Here is a 17,026-nt window from a genome sequence, read left to right on the forward strand (position 1 = left end):
AGCAAATGTCACAATGTCTTAACTCTGAGTCCTAGCCTTGAATGGAGGTCTGGTGGAAAAACAGTGTAACTATATTTTTAAACATAAGTATATCCAGATTTACTTGTGGATAACACCACGCAGACAATCAGAGCTTCCTGTAAAAATGCAACAAGACAACATACAGAAGTTGCTCTGAGGATGATCACCGCAGAGTAAATGAAACCATGTGCTTGTGGCTGCAACATCAGGATTTGATGTGCAAAATGTTTAAAAATTCAAATTCCAGGGAGAGAGGAAACGAGCTGTCACAGAAACAAATACCTTTGCCATATCTTAAAAAGTCAATGCAGCATTTTTTGGTTAGGTTGTCCAGGTTTAATAAGAACTAGGAGGAAATCCTTTAAGTACGTGGAAATTGTTCCATTTGATCAATGTAAGAAAGTAAACACTGTGGCTATTGCGAAGAAATTATATAAACTTGTATCGAGGAAAGACAATAAGACCGCGAGAATGCCATTTCATTACCTATTTGATTAGATTCCTTCTAGTTCAGTGATTCCGTTAAGAAGTCAATATGTGATTGAAGCCAATGGACGACAAATTATTTCCTTATTTAAAACAAGTGTCACAACGGCAGGAAACGTGTTTATATTAAGTCATTCAATTCAATTCAATTCAACTTTATTGTCATTAAACTTACACAGGTGCATAGTATAATGAAAAGTGTTTCTCATTAGTCACTCAGGTGCAGTATATAAATAGGACAGAAGATAAGACAATAGACAGTAACATAACATAACATGTAAAGTCATGGTCCAAAATACACAGTTAAAAGGCAGCAATTGCGTACGTCATTGAACATCAGTTTTAGAATAGCAATAATAGATGTATTAATACGCCAAGACCTTTTTTTTCCATTTATCTAATAATACACATACTTGCGCGACAATCAGAACGGGGTGTTATTCTTACCAAGCTCATAATCTTACGTTTGAACTAAAAATATGTCCTTATATCTTTTCCTGCTAACGATCTATTTGGCAAAATCACACATGAACGTTTTGAAGGCTTAGAGACCCAGATTCCGGGGATGCCAATGAATGTTTTGCATCCTGATTAAAGCAGAGACTACAAAAAAGTACACTCGTTGACACGCAGCCTGTCAGTTTTAAATGATCAAGCTATTAATTTGCATAAATCCAAGCGTGGTTGTCAACAGTGCCTAATCAAGAGAAGTAAATTCGGTCGTGCACAGCTGTTCTAGGCTTGCGAATGTTAATTATTTAGAAACAATGAACCCGGGGTCTGCGGAGCAAATAACCACCTTCCCACGATGTAATACAAAGAACTGGGAGCACTGCCCTGCTCTACCGCAAGATGGCCAGTGATATCACGCTAATCTGAGAAGCGAAAAGGCTGCTGAAAAAGTTGGAAAGCGCTTCTAAAGACAGACTTGTGTGTCGGCAGTTTACAATCTAGAGACGTTTCAAACGGATAAGCCGGAAAAGAAATGGTACGTTGTTGTAAGGCTGAATGTTTGAAAAGTCGCATCCTATTTATTTTGTATTTTGGTTTCCAGACAAGAAAACACCTTGAACGCCAAACGCCAGACACTAGACGGTTTCTTCCCCCGTTTTGCGGTTTTTAATTCCTACACAGATTTAGTACACTATCGCCTCATTATTTTACGTTTTTGTCGCTTTCTTTAGTCTACGAAGCAGTCGAAAAATCTAACCCGCAGAGACAGCAACGGAAAAATGAAACGATTGAGGAATTGGTAACAAGTACAATGCAAACAAGCTTCCCACCAATACACATTCTTCTGATAGAAACACTCAAGCGAACTGCCCAGAACAGTTGCGGCTTCAAGCGAATTGCGCAGAATCTTAAAAGAAATCAAGTCTCTTACCTGTCCTAAATTATTATAGCCATATTTTGTAGCAAGTTTATCAGCTTCTTCGCGTCCCCCAGAAATTCGTACAGCCCAGTGATTTGTATAAATGTTTCGGGAAGGCAGTGTCTGGCAAATGCTGAAAGTTGAAAACAGAAGGCTCAAAATCAAATGCATGCTGTCACTGTATTGAGTGATCCCGTGGCTTAAAAACGCACCTTAAGAAGAGCAAATATATAACTAAGAAAAATAAGGTGCGATGCTTCCTTAATTTGAATGCGGATAGTACATCACGTTGGATCGAGATTGTTCCTATTTCTTTGTTATTTTTTGCACATTCTCTGGGCGGTATATAGATAAATATGTGTATATACAGAAAAGTTGAACTGAAAAAGAAGTGACTGCTGCCGCTGTAACGCTCCACTATATGTCAATACAGCAACCAATAGAAAGCCACACTCCCACTCAGCCTATAGCAGAGGAAAGCAGAAGGTAAATCTGGAGCTGGCGTCAGGGCTGTACAACTGCCGGGGATCAAAGAGGGAGATACTGAGCCGGAGTCGCGCACCTTAGACCGGCCGCGCAAAGTCGGAGGAGTTGAGCCTCTGGACGGAATTCGGATGTGAAGTCGGCGAGGAAACAGGCGACACCTTACCCCTAGATTCATTTTTTTTATTCGTTAAAAATCATTCTTAAAGCTAGGAGCCTAAAGAAGTCTGGGAATGTGCGATCTCCCAGGTTCCTGACATTAAACTTTTGTTTCTAAAACAAAAATCCGCCGTTTCAATGTTTCTGCATAATCACATTTGTCGGTGAACACCGTTTAATGTCAACATCCTCCCGATTGTTACTCTCTTCCAAGGAATACTTGTTTAGATTTATTACAACTGGACTCGAAAACAAATTGCGCGTTCCGGTTAGCTAGTGTAATTCGCGACCTGAAAGATTACAGGGGGGGTGGGGTCTGCGTTTGTCCTTACTGTTTTGCAGTCTTTGCCATTTAAACTGTACACCGTGTCGAAACGCCTTCGGGGATAACCCTGCTCCAGAGGCAGGAGACTACCGGGCTGCAGAGCGGGAACGTCACAGCTGCGCAGAGGAAATATTGCGCAAACGGACTCAAGAGTTTGGGCCTTGACTGCGAAAAGAAAACGGCATTTTATCTCGGGTTTTACATTTTCAAACGCGCGCGCAAAGCTTCAAATAATTGTTCGTTATATTGTTGTTGTCAATAACCATGTCTTTCCAGCAGATATTAAATCATTCTGGATAAAGTTAACTGATTAGCACTGAACCGGTATTTTAGCCACAACTGTCCATTCCGTCGAGGATTTATAAACGGGGGATCGACGGAATAAACAGCTTTTCTAAGAAATCCTGCCAAACTTAAACGCTGCTTGGCGACTTCAATTCTAAGTGATGTGACTTTAAGTGATCAACGGTAGGATTATGTACTTGGGTATATCTTTCATCAACACTGGCTTTGCATGGAGGAAAATAACAAACGTGGTCTCACAAGATCTTTAGAAGTTGTCTACGTGAATCTGAACCGTACAGAGACTTTTATATATTAAAAATGGAAGACCAGAAATAATATGTAGCTTCATAAGGCTAAGAACATAGCATAATGAAAACCCTGTATTGCTGAGCTGTATTCAAACAGTCCTGACCCGATTCTGCGTCGTGTCTTGTTCACTGCTTCTTTTGGTTGTAATTAATTCTAAGTTTCTCCTTCTCTTCCTTTCTCGTTACTTGTGAGCTTGCTTCCACATTTGACAATAACACACAAAAGCAGGGCCGAGACTGTGATTCATTTAGGAGAGGGATTCTTAGGAAAAATAATGTTTTTTTAATTGAAATGATACGTCTACAAGTAAAATGTTACTCCGAGGAGATACCAGTCAAAGACCTGAAATGTGTAGTTCTGTCTTCTTTGAATACCTAAAAGGTTTCACAAGCCCCCCCGTATTTAAAAACCGTGACACTATAAGTCCAAACACTATACTGTAGGTGAAAGTTTGGACTAGATTAGATAACAGTTGATTGTTAGGGGTCATACACAATACTTCCAGCAAGAATGTTGATAATTACCATTATAGCATATTGTAATATGCAGCTGGTAAATAAAGGGTACTTACTGTACGTTGTGGCAACCTTTTTGGAATAAAAAATCTGGTACAGCCTTAGAATATGTAAATATTAATTTATATGGAAAACGACTCACTAGTCACTAAAGGTAATTAGGTTATTCAAAATGATTAATAGTTCCGTCAATAAATTCTCTTCAAACAAATCTGGTAAAATAAATCAAATAAAGTTTATAAATAAATAAATTGTTTAGTGGAAGTAGAAGCTGTTTAGTTTGAGGCAATGGTCTAATGAAGAACTGACACAAAATCCTCCCATTAAATATCTGCAGACCTCTGTAGTTTTAATTATGTGTTATGTTTTTCTGCTCTGGCTGTAGTGTGTAATCACCCCTTATGCTCCAATGTTTTCATTATGTGCCCCCTGGCTGAGGTAAACTAAAACAACATAAAAGCAACTGCAGCTAAATTAGAAGTCCCATGTATTTCTCTGTTCTTCACTACTGTACTTTTGCATCATTTTGTAGTAGATAATTGCACACATTATCCACCATTAGATGAGGAGATTTTATGTACTGATGAGAAAGGGAAAGGTGTGTTTTGATCAGATAACACAAATTTTGTCTTTTTATCTCTATTTTGCATTATATTCTTCATATTGGACATGGCTGGACACAACAAATCAGGATATTCCTAGGCACATTGGTGTACTGTGTATACACACACTTGTATTTCCTGTGTAATACACAAGGTTGTTATGGCTACAGTTTAAACAGGATTAAGTCTCCCTGGTCTTCAGAAAGACCATTTCAACTGCTCTCACTCATGCCAGCCAAAAGAATCCAGTGAGATTTTAGCCGTTTTCTTTCTAACCTGTCTGTCTCTGTATGAGCGGGACCTTATTTAGTATTGCCCCTTCACAACAGCCTGTTTTTCTAAACATTTGGCAACGTTTCCATTGGTAAGCTTTTTTGTTTTTGTTGTCATCTGAAAAAAACAAATCAAAACGCTCATCAGAATTATTCCTGGTACTATTTCCATCAAGTGAAAATATTACATACTGTCTCAAAATAGAAGTCCTCTCATGCCATCTGCCTTTTTCTCTTTGCTCATAAAGCAATCTGTCTCCTGAACATTTTTTCATCACACATTTTAAATAAGTCTGTGATTCACAACAGATCGTGCAATCCCTTTATGGTTTCATACCTAAAGGGAACAAAAAGAATAGAGGGCATTGCAAATATCAATTTCTAACATTGCCATTAGTCCGCATGACTCTGAGAAAGTAGGTTTTCTCTGCACAGTAAAGACAAATGTTTATTGGTTTTGTAATTTTGCCTTAAGAACTTGTATTATCCTTTAAACTAATCAAAGATTTTCCACAAAGAAGTTCACACTGTCCTACTCATTTTGCGATTTTCCTCAATTCATGTACCTGGTAGGATTTTCTAGTTTTAATTGCAGGCTTAGACATTAACATCATCACTATTCTGAGTACATCTAATTAAAAAATAGCAAACTGGTGAAGCATTACAAAGCAGGGGCTGGCCAACAAAATGGCGGTGCGGTTTATTCCAGACATTAATTCTACAAAGGGGGGTGTCATTGAACAAGATACCGAGCCATGTTGCTGAAACCAATTTCCTGGAATCTTTTAAAAAATGACTTAGGTGTGCTGCTCAGATCAGTTAGCTACTACTACCCAAGAGAGCAAGAGGAGATGAGTGGCCTCTTCTCTTTTGTAGCCTTTCTCACTTTCTTGTGGTGCTTGACAATACAACGATTTTTGTAGGTCTCTTTTGATCACCTGTGCAAGTAAGGGGCAGACTATTAAATAAGTCCACCTGAGCAAGTCACTCAGGCGATGGGATGAAGTCCGGGGCACTTCACAGCCCACAATACTTGGCACTTACCAGCCATTTTTACAGATGGACCAAACCATTCTAAAAGTTTGTGTGGTAATATGGTGGACTGCATTATTCCATGGGTCCCTCCATCTGTCCCAGCAGAAATTCACCTTTGCAGAGAGGAGGCTGTAAGGGTTAGGAGAAAATACCATAAGGAGACAGTAATGAAATTTGGACAGAGTCGGCAAAGAGGCACAAGCAAAAGCAGAAAAGTAAGAACGATCTTCCAGTTCACTTAGGAAAGCCCCCATCAGTGTTGAGAAGCAAGTATTGATTTCACCTCCTGCCCATGTAAGACGGAGACTTTCAATCCACTCCAACGACAGCAAACAGATGAATATTTAGAGCAGCGCAGGAAATTGAGAAAAGCAGGCCAGTTCCACCTTTCAATGATTAAGATGGATTACCCCTGGAAGGACCAGGAGAATTGGAACTTTCACTGAAGAACAGTGGTTTCGTTTTTCTGCCTCCTTCAAGATTGGACGGGCAACCTGTACCTCCTGAGAGAAACAAGCCCCTCACTGTGTGGCCACCGAGATTTAACAAGCTTACTGCACTCTTCTACTGTAAGATCTTGGATTCATGTTCCTCAGTGTTGAGGGGGTAACATGTATAAGTTCTGGCTGAAACACAACAATTTACCGCAATATGCAAACAGAAAACCAAGCACGCATGTGAAGCATAATGTAAGCCTTCCTAATGAAAAACACTATCCAGCAGTTGATCTGGAATAGAACATTCATTAAGCCATTATAGATGCATGAGAGTGGCAGTTGTTCACGTTGATGGTAGTTTTGTTCAGAATACAAATTTATCTGGAAAACTATTTAGCATTGATGTCTTCTTAGAACAATGCACCATGCCCCCGAGTAATCTCACAGGAGGAATGCCTTGGGGAAAAAAGAAAAACAATTCAGACTTGTCTGATTTTTTTTTAATGTACTGGATGCACAGGCTCAACAGCATAGCTGCTAATAATTTGGTTAAAGAGTTGCAGTTGGAAAGGCACAGATCTGCTGTAATCTCAGCTTTCCCTCCATTTTAATATCAGTAAGGCAGTTTTAAAGAATCAAAAACCTCTTGGGCAACATGCTAATTTCGGTTCGTCTGTGTTTGGACAACGTGATCTTTATCCTGGTTGAGTGGTTTGAAGAATTTCGCCTGAGCTTTCAACATAGAATTCTAAAATGTGGCACTTGGGGAAGGGCACAGAGGAGTAGAAAGGAATACCAAATTAGACAGTGCCAGTTCTGTTCCTCAAAACGACTGCCAGTTTGCTTTCAAAGTCAAAAAGTGAAGATTGCTAACAAGGCTCATGCAAAATATTTCAGAGACCTTTCATTTTGAGCAGTAGATTCCAGCCCTTGCCCTCTGGGGCACCTGGGTCTGCTGGTTTTTGGTCCAAATGAGCTGTTAATTACTGGTGCTAGCTGATGCCTTTAATTGGTCTGTTCAATCTTTAGTTAGTTGTTTACCTGTTTCTGTACTTCATGTGTATTCCACTGACAGCTTCAGCGTACAGACCTTTGTGAAGCCTCTCAAATTAATTAAGAGTTGCTTCCTTAATTCCGTCTAATCAACTGTTAAAAGTTGAGCAATTTATTGTTAAACAGAGACATCTGGGAGTGACAAGGAATTCAACATTTTGTTTTCTGCAGAGGTCCAATTGGTAACATTTCAGCTAACACAACGTAATAAGGGAATTTCTGAAACTAGGAAATTAGTACAGGGTTGATACAAAATCAAATCCCATTTGACTTCTTAAGCACTGAAATTTAAAAGCATGCCTCACATAGAAAAATTGAAATCAAATGGAATGTGATTGGGAACTTGGCTTGAAGCAAAAAAAGCAGAAGACAGGGCTCCCCCAGCACTAAGGCTGGGAAATGCTGATGTAGTGGGTCATGCCTCAGCAGTACATATCTCCCCTGTTCCTACTACTGTAGGTTGTAGTCATTCCAATAGATGGCTCCTTTCGTTGGAAAAACATTCGGGCACCAACTCCTTTTCCCCATAAAACGTCTCAAGCTATAAATAATAATGCTGCACTTGATGCCCATACATAAGGTATTGGTAGGTGCTTTAAGCTTGTGATTTTATGTGTGAGCCTTGAGTACACCTTATAAGCTAACAGTGCACCTGCAGTAATTGCAGAATGTTCTCTAAAGCACTTGACAGGTTTATACTTTAATATGTGCCTATAGCACTTGTAGGTTCAGCACTGTTAAGACTGAACTTGTCAGACTGCTGTATGACATTGATCATGATCGCTTCAGTACATGAAATTACATTTTTATGATGAACATTGTGATGACTTAAGAGAACCAACCAATATGTCATTGAAAATACAGCCTTGTTTTAGTGGAATTAACCATTATATAGTTGTTCAGGTGGGTAGCTGCGTCAGCATGCATAGGCTGCAAAAAGAAAATAAAATGGAACTTTTTGGCTGTGGAGTCTTCTTTGGGTGTGAGGACCATTTTATGTCTTACAGGTAGAAACGTCAAAGATGTTTATTTACTGGTATTTTTTCTGAATGTGATGTTATTGAAATATCTTTACATATATGCTGTATTTTGTATAATTTTGGAACAACCTGAAAGCTGCCAAATCCAACACTGAACTATTAAGAGATCACTTTATTGGCCATATACAATTTCTTGTATTAGGAATTTGTCTTTTCACATACCCCAACTTGCTCCCCATGAGACACGCAGACAGGGAGAAAAACTTGGGGTCAGAGTGAAGGGTCAGCCATTTATACAGCACCCCTGGAGCACTTGGGGTTAAGGGCCTTGCTCAGAGCCCCACAGAGTAGGATTTCTCTGCTAGCCGCGGGATACGAACCAGCAACCTTCCAGCCACAGGTGCAGATCCTTAGCCACCACACCTTAACACCCTTAACAGAAACAGTAAATAAATTGAAGTAAAAGATTCCACTTCCTGTTGTCCATCCACTTTCTAACCACTTCTTCTAACTCAGGGTCTCAGGAGCGCCAGAGCCTATCCAAGCAAACAACGGGTGTGAGGTAGGATACAAGTCACCTGTGTATCACAGGGCACACACACAGACACACAGACACACCTGACAGTTTGTTTTGGGCTGTTGTGGGAAACCAAGACACCTGGAGGAAACCTAAGCAAACACAGGAGAACTAACAAACTCCTCACAGATAACACCCGTTTTCCCAAATTGAACCCAGGGCCCCAATGCTAACCAGTGTGCCACCATGCCACCCTTCTCTTCCTATAATTGCCACAGTTATCATCATTATGTTTGTTATCTTGATTTACCAATACATTTTGAAAATCACTTGGATACCAGAACCTACATTCTTTCAAATACAAAATTAAACAAGCAAAAAATAGTTTCTTCATTACATCCAAACCTCAAGAGCTACATTAGATTTTCCAGTTGTACGTCTGTGGACATTATCAAATGTATATGATTTATAATAACCTAGAAACATAAGACAAATTCAATCCTTCCCTTACAAAATAAGTCCTTCAATATCTTTTCTTCCAATTAATGTGTCATTTGGGGGCAATTTTGACAAGTGATAGTACTGCCATCTTCTGGCAATAAAACGTAAAAGACCTGTTTTGTTTACCTGCTATTTGGGCTACACTGGGGAAAAGTTCAAGTTATTACTTTTGCTTTTCTTTTGACACAAATACAAATATATACAGTAATCAAAGCACTCAGCTCCCAGAAGGCATGCCAGTCATATCACTTCCGAATATTTTATTCTTTTATTTTTAAATCTTAATATCGGAGTGGTTCTTGTGAACAATATATTGAAAATCACTCACTTTTCGTTATTTCTATTTTATATCACATCAGAAATAATTTATGAGCAGTCATGCAGTAAAGAAGAATTTTATATCTCTTTAACCACTTCTTTACGAGTCCTAGTCTCACACACACACACACACACACACACACTTTTGCTTGCATATCACATAATTGCTTAACCACCTAAGATTTAACAAGACGCACACTCTCAGTTGTATAATAAGATGCACAACCTCTGAGTGTTTGCTGTGCTGTGATGCTTATTAATGGATTTTAGGATGCATGCACAATCACAGTTTATATGGCTCGCACTGAATGTAGGTCTATTGTATAGGTTTTAGAAAAAAAAAAGACTTTAAATCGATACGTGCTTTTGGAAAGCGAAAGAATGTTCCCCCAGATCAGCGGTTTTAATTTGCTCATACCACGTCCAGCCCTAGCTGGGACAAGACTAAATCCCATTTCAATGATGTTTCTCAGTCGAGTTTAAATATCCCATTTCTGGTGGATTAGTTCTTGATGAAGTCGCAGCAAGATGTTTGGCCTATCAGAGTATTAGGGAGCACACGACAAGTTAATTAACTATATAACACGTGTAGTAAATCAATAGGAAGCATTGCACAAGGTCGATCAATGATAATAATTGCCCTGTGTTTGAAAAAAAGGATCTCCCTTGGAAAACCGTCAGCTGTCTAAAACTAACCCTGGGTACATTTTCTACAAAATGAATTCATTACTCTCGCCTCCATACCAAGATTTTAAGTGAATTTTCAGATTAGCACCAATCTAGTAGTGAAATACATGCAAAGTAGCAAAGAGTACAGTGGCTTTGCTAAGACAGTGCAAGGATCTGTATCAAACAAGGAGGAACTTGCAGAATATATTTATAGAAAGAGAATGAAGGTTGTTGAATAGCTTTTAAAACAAGAAAGCCTCTGCACTCTCCACCCATTTTTATCTCCTTCATTGCTCAGCTTGATGTGAGAACAGACATACATACTGTACGAAAATAACATCCATTTGATATCCATGTGAAGGTGACAGAAATCTGTGGGCCTGACAGAGTTTTCCATAAGGTGTTCAGAGGTCGCCAGGGGAACGGAACGAGAATTAATGAGCAGGTTAAAGCATCCCAGATTTTTTCACTTTCTACTTAGACTTCACTCTTAATTCATTCCTATTTTTTCATAAACGCATTTGTCTTTATATTTCCCAGAATAACAAATTCCAGAATTACGCCTGAAGACTGTCTGTTCTCTTACAGAACAAAAGTGGGCCTCCTAGTAAGAAGGTCTGTCGTCTGATCTCTGTTTTCTAACCATGGTGTCTGTACCAGATGTAACAGGCAAATAGTAACACGCCACACATGGAAATGGTGGTGGGATGCATGTTAACTGAATTCAAGAATTTGAACCTTCAGCTGGACCCAATGACCTAGGGGCAATGAGATTCAATAAAACAGGGCCACTGTCTTCTGGGGAGGCTGTTAGGATTTTACAGGGTTTTGAGAGTTCCTGTTCTCTCATGGCAAGTCTTCAGGCTTGGATTTCTTTGATTTATGATTCATTATTAGAGACCGGGAGGTTAGAGGGAGACATAAATAAATGCATTCATCATAACTCCTAGAAAACTGTCTCAGTGTCTGTAGGATTCATAAACTGATGGGAATTAGAATAACCTAGTATTTGGAAATCCCAAAATGGACCAGCTTCCCTTCTTCAAGACTTCATCGGCATACTTATGTCAAAGTGATTAGTACAACACAGGTTTGCTTCGTATAAATATTATTGATTTCTTAGGTCACTCCTGGATACCTGGATGTATGTAATGAACACATGGAGACTGATGAGTGTGTTAGACAGTGTAGAAGATATTTTCCCCATCAATATTCCCACCTGCTTCAAGAAAATAATTTCAGAATGTCCGCACTGGCTACAAATATCCATTTGTCTTAGAAATGTTGCACAATATCTTAAATCATTACAGTGCAGTTCATACCACAGTCTGCATGTAACAAATCTTTTCTTCTATCTCAAAACGGAACTGGAACACCATATAATTCATGGAAAAATATGTGCACTGAAATATTACACACATGTCAGAGATGAACAAGTACATTTTATACAGTCCATTACAACACGCCATAAACTGGTGAACAGCTCTACCTCAAGCTGGATCTCTTTTAAATTTAAAATGTTTTGTTACACACCTTTATTTCAATGACCTTGGCTCAAAGTTCAATAGGACATTTAAAACAATGGTGTTTTGTTTTAAATGTCCTATGAACTTTGAGCCAAGGTCTTTGAAATAAAGGTGCGTAACAAAACATTTTAAATTTCAGACTTTGTTGGCATCTGATGTTCACTTAAGCGAAACAGAAGTTAAAAGATTGGTGATTGAACCTAATATTTTTTTTAAATGTTTAATTGAAAAATAAGTTATAAAGTGGAAACATGAATAGTAGTTCACTAAAGATCTAACCTGTATACTGTTTAAAATATGGTTATATAGGCATTATAGCACCAACTTGTGGCTATTTTGCTAAAAAGATTTTGATTAGTCTTTACTGTGTGTCTACAGTATATGGTCCAAGCTGAGTGTGGGAAGTCTCATGATCTCAAAATATACAGTATTTGCAAAACATTTACAGCACTGCTAAAACTCACTCTCTGTTCATGAATATACCCATAGTACACTCAGCACTAAATGGAGGAAAATTAAATCATGCTTACTTATGCCAAAAACAGCTTTAAGTAAACAGATTAACCAGCAAAACAGCTTTTAATCACATAGTATTATGTAAGTAACTCATAAACATACATGGAATTTCTAAAACGTTATGTTATGCCATCTATTTAGACTGTAGAATGCTTGTTCTTTTTAATTGGTTAACTCTGTGCATTTTATTTTTAGGATACTATATGTTTTCTTTGCTAAATGTTTAAAAATAAAAAACATAAGAACTAGAAGACTAATTATCATTCATTGTGCATTGACAACAATTTTGACATTGAAACACAGCCATTATCAAACATGTTTTGAATTCCTAACACGCTCATTAATTTGTGATTGATGTTCATAAATGTGCAATTAACATGTTCCTTAATTTGTGACTAATTGTTCATTAAACCCCTATGAAATGACATTTTCCCATTCGGGATGTGTAAGTCATTTCAATGTTTCATGCCCAAAGGAACCACATGGCACCTCTATCAATAGTTCCTGTATGTAAGAAAAGCTTTTCTTAAATGATTTAGGCAATGTTTTGTAAGTGCATATTCCTTGCATAACAAATATTTGAATCTCAATTCATGGAATTCTGATCTTTGATTTTCTGAAGACTTTGTGATGTACCTCATGCTATGCTTGGGGATAATGCACTGAGAGTGTGATTTATAAAAAATGAATACAGCAAAAGCCGAATTCATAAAAATACCATTAATGATTTAGTTTGGATGGTATATGGCAGCCAGATCTCTGGATGTGTGAGGAGACCAAGGTTTCTGTTGTATTAAACACAGTTTTAAAGAGAGGCTGGACACATTGCTGGCTCTGTTCCAACTAGGGTAGCTCACATCTAGGGTAGATTTCAGGGATAGGACATTTTTATACCATTGTAACATGTTGGCTCAAGACTAGGACGACACATTGGAGTCTTGAAGAGAACAAACAAGGCTAAAGATATTGCTTTTAGTAACTTTTTATGAGTATGGAACTTTCATTTCCCCCGATTAAGGTTTTAAGTGAACCAAAGAAATTCAGCTTTCCTGGATGCAGCTGGAATGTAACGTGTTAACAAAGTCAGTCTCTACAGTGTACAGCTCACATGAAGGTCAGAGAGACTGTATAGGAGGAGACCTCTATTCTAGTGGGAAAACAAAGAACAAGTAGAGGCGAATTCCATGGTGTAAAATGAAAAAGAAGAAAAGGCACAAGAGCCAAACAAAATCTGTATACAAAGAATTATGGACATGAATTTTAATTGTCTCTTTATCCAAATTCTGACTCAAAAGATTTAATTCAGACTTTCATCTTTTGTAGCTTTGTTATTCCTTTGTTATAGCATGGTGATTGAATGAAAAACTAATTACTCATCATACCCTTAATTCATTGCCACTGCTGCTCTTTCCTACCATCTTAACAAGGTAGGGTGTTCGTTCCAAACATCTGCAGGTGTTCAGTTACTGTTAAATGATACTGGCTGCATGACTGCCCCAGATGTTGCAGAAACAGTAGTATCCTCTCACTGCTTCACTAACCCATAGACCCCAGCACCGTGACAGGACAAATATAACAGCTGCCAGTGTTTGTATCTCATTGTCAGTGGAATTTTAATTCTTGGGAGAATTCAAGAGCACACAGCTGTCTGCTGAAACAAAGGAGTCGTAAAACCCAAACGTGTATCTAATCTCAACTTGAAGAAAAGGAAACCAAAAAACTACCTCATGGTTGGACAGTCTCTTCTTCGCGAGTTTCATACAGGGCTGCTTTTCAGCATCTATAAGGAAAACAAGATGTCATATTTCACTGATAGAATTAAAAATCAACTAATATCCTGTTTAACAGTACCCCAGAGGCTAATTATGTAGCTTAAAGCAGGCACCTGCCATCACATTTTTTATGATTCACGATTCTCCTCAAAAATTAGCGGATTGTGTAATACACATATCGCTGATCTTGAGAGTTACACTGACACCCCAGCAGCACAGTATCCCAGTCATTCTCCATTACTTAAACTTCCTCCATATTTCCATATTTCCTCTTGAACTAAGGTTTTCTGAATTCTTTATCATCTGAGAAAAACGATGAATCCATATACAATGATGACTGGAGAGTTTCCATTTGCTCAGCAAGCACAGTCCCACCTGAGAGTGGAGCTAATGGCTCTGCAGCTCTGAATTCAGCCTCCTTGCCACTACTCCAGCTGCTGCCCCTGGGACAGAGTATTGTGCCAGTTCTGTCCCCACCCAAAAAAAGCTGTCCCTCATGACAGCTTTCCTCTCTTGCATTCTTCCTTACATTTCCATATAAATTATCTACAAGACATGAGATACCAAAGCCTGGTGCTGTTTTCCTGATTAGGAAGGGATTTATCTTGAGTGGGACTGTTTTTCTTAAAGAATGTTTTTTTTTTCTGTTTTTGTAGTTAATGTGATCTGCCGCAGTAGCAAGTGCCACCCACGTTGTGTGTTTTTTCGTTGTGCACATGTTGATATGTTTGATCGCCACTGATTTCAATTTCAAGAATTATTCTCTTAAAAAAAAACTTGTATTTCAAACACATTACTGCCATTTAAAAAAACAACATTCAGGCCTTTGTACTGCACTATATATTGAATGTAAGTATTTTTGTGACTTAATTTTAAGTTTTTAAATCAATGTCTTAGTCTTCACTTTGCTTAGGCTATTACAGTCAGATAACCCCTATGAGGACTGGAGCCTACAATAGGTTAGTAGGTTAACATGGTTATGTGGTGTAATAATAATAATAATAATTGCTTACACTTATATAGCGCTTTTCTGGACACTCCACTCAAAGCGCTTTACAGGTAATGGGGACTCCCCTCCACCACCACCAATGTGTAGCATCCACCTGGATGATGCGACGGCAGCCATAGTGCGCCAGAACGCTCACCACACATCAGCTATCAGTGGGGAGGAGAGCAGAGTAATGTAGCCAATTCATAGAGGGGGAGTATTAGGAGGCCATGATTGGTAAGGGCCAATTGGAAATTTGGCCAGGACACCGGGGTTACACCCCTACTCTTTTCGAGAAGCGCCCTGGGATTTTTAATGACCACAGAGAGTCAGGACCTCGGTTTTACGTCTCATCCGAAGGACGGCGCCTGTTTACAGTATAGTGTCCCCATCACTATACTGGGGCATTAGGACCCACATGGACCACAGGGTGAGCGCCCCCTGCTGGCCCCACTAACACCTCTTCCAGCAGCAACCTAGTTTTTCCCAGGAGGTCTCCCATCCAGGTACTGACCAGGCTCACACCTGCTTAGCTTCAGTGGGTTGCCAGTTGTGAGTTGCAGGGTGATATGGCTGCTGGTGTAATATCGTACAGTGCAACACAGCACAGTGCAAACAAACTGAATGTACGGATAAGCTTAGAGAGGTATTTTAAAGCGGCACAGATTCACAGTGGTGTAGGACCAAAAGGCTGTGAGAAGCTGTGTCTGTAGAGCACTCTGAAGGGGTGGAGAAAATGGCTGCGTTACAAAGGCACGCCTCCAGGTGGCGCTTCACTGCTTTCGTTCCAAACTGTAAGCTCCTTACCCAAAACAGGGGGAAAGGGTTCTGTTGGACTGTGGGTGTGGACTTTTATTTCATCTAAAAGGAAATATTATGACAGCTAAACAGCTGTGTGTTGACTTTTCTGCCTTTTTTTATTAAACAGGACAATTGTTTGCTTTAGCACACACAAAGACCGCTTTCCGGGATGTGATGTGTCCATGAAACTGTGATTTAGACGCATTTGCAAAAGGCCACATTAGGCTACTGCCATGTCCCTGTGCTTCTAGATGTCAGAGCTATGTTCAAAACCACCTTCTGGTTTTCAGGACTGGCAAGGTCAAAAGAAGAAAAGAGCAGGTGTCTTTGCAGGTGTTAATGCAGAATAACATTAAGTCTTTCTGACATGGGGTGAATAATGCAGGACACACTTCACCCCTAAGGACAGAGGTGAACTGAATACTGAAATAGTCTAGATCAGTCACTTTTTTAAAAAATTGCCAGCGTCTCAGCAAACCCCTACAAGCACACTTCACAAATACACGCTCATGTACAGCATGAGGTTTTTGTGGCAGTGCATTTGCATTTATTTTACTGTGTGTGAGAGAAGACCAAACGTGTTTTCGGCTTATAAATAGGACAGCTCAATCAACCAGTGGCACACGTTTTGAACCATATTCTTCATTTTATGTATACCTTCACACATGTTTGTTTTCAAAGCCAACAGTATATTTCATCATCTTTTAGGGAGGATCACTCCTGATAATATTGTTTAGAGAGCTAAAACCTCTTACCCCATTTTTTTCTGACTACTCTCCTTTGCAATGCACTACATTTCCTCGACTTTTAGACTTTTTTGTATTTGCTGTTTCTCAACATGGAAACTAACTGAAACATAACTGACCACAATCTCCACTACTTCTATGTTGCTGAAGCTGTTTTTCTTTGCTAAGTTACACCGACTACATTAAATTCAGTTAATTCCTGCAAATTCAGTTAATAACACCCTGATTTGCTCTCAGATGTTTTCTAATAGATGTCACTGTGATTCAATTTCTTTCTTTACATGTCTAGGTTTGCTGTCCCTTTGAACCAAACACTTACTCACACATCCCAGTCTTTT

General features: G+C 39.0%; 1 protein-coding gene across 1 annotated transcript in view; it reads right to left on the reverse strand.

The window, feature by feature from the left end:
• The window catches only part of pcsk6 (proprotein convertase subtilisin/kexin type 6), a 44,332-nt gene extending 42,051 nt beyond the window's left edge, over positions 1-2,281 (reverse strand). Inside the window, exon 1 of the mRNA XM_088641172.1 lies at positions 1,892-2,281. Within this exon, the coding sequence (XP_088497298.1) occupies positions 1,892-2,050 (159 nt within the window). The 5' untranslated portion in view covers positions 2,051-2,281. The remainder of the gene's footprint in view (positions 1-1,891) is intronic.
• Between the last annotated feature and the right edge of the window lie 14,745 nt (positions 2,282-17,026).

The sequence above is a fragment of the Lepisosteus platostomus genome, chromosome 7, assembly GCF_059453375.1.
Source record: "Lepisosteus platostomus isolate fLepPlt1 chromosome 7, fLepPlt1.hap1, whole genome shotgun sequence".
Taxonomy (NCBI): domain Eukaryota; kingdom Metazoa; phylum Chordata; class Actinopteri; order Semionotiformes; family Lepisosteidae; genus Lepisosteus; species Lepisosteus platostomus.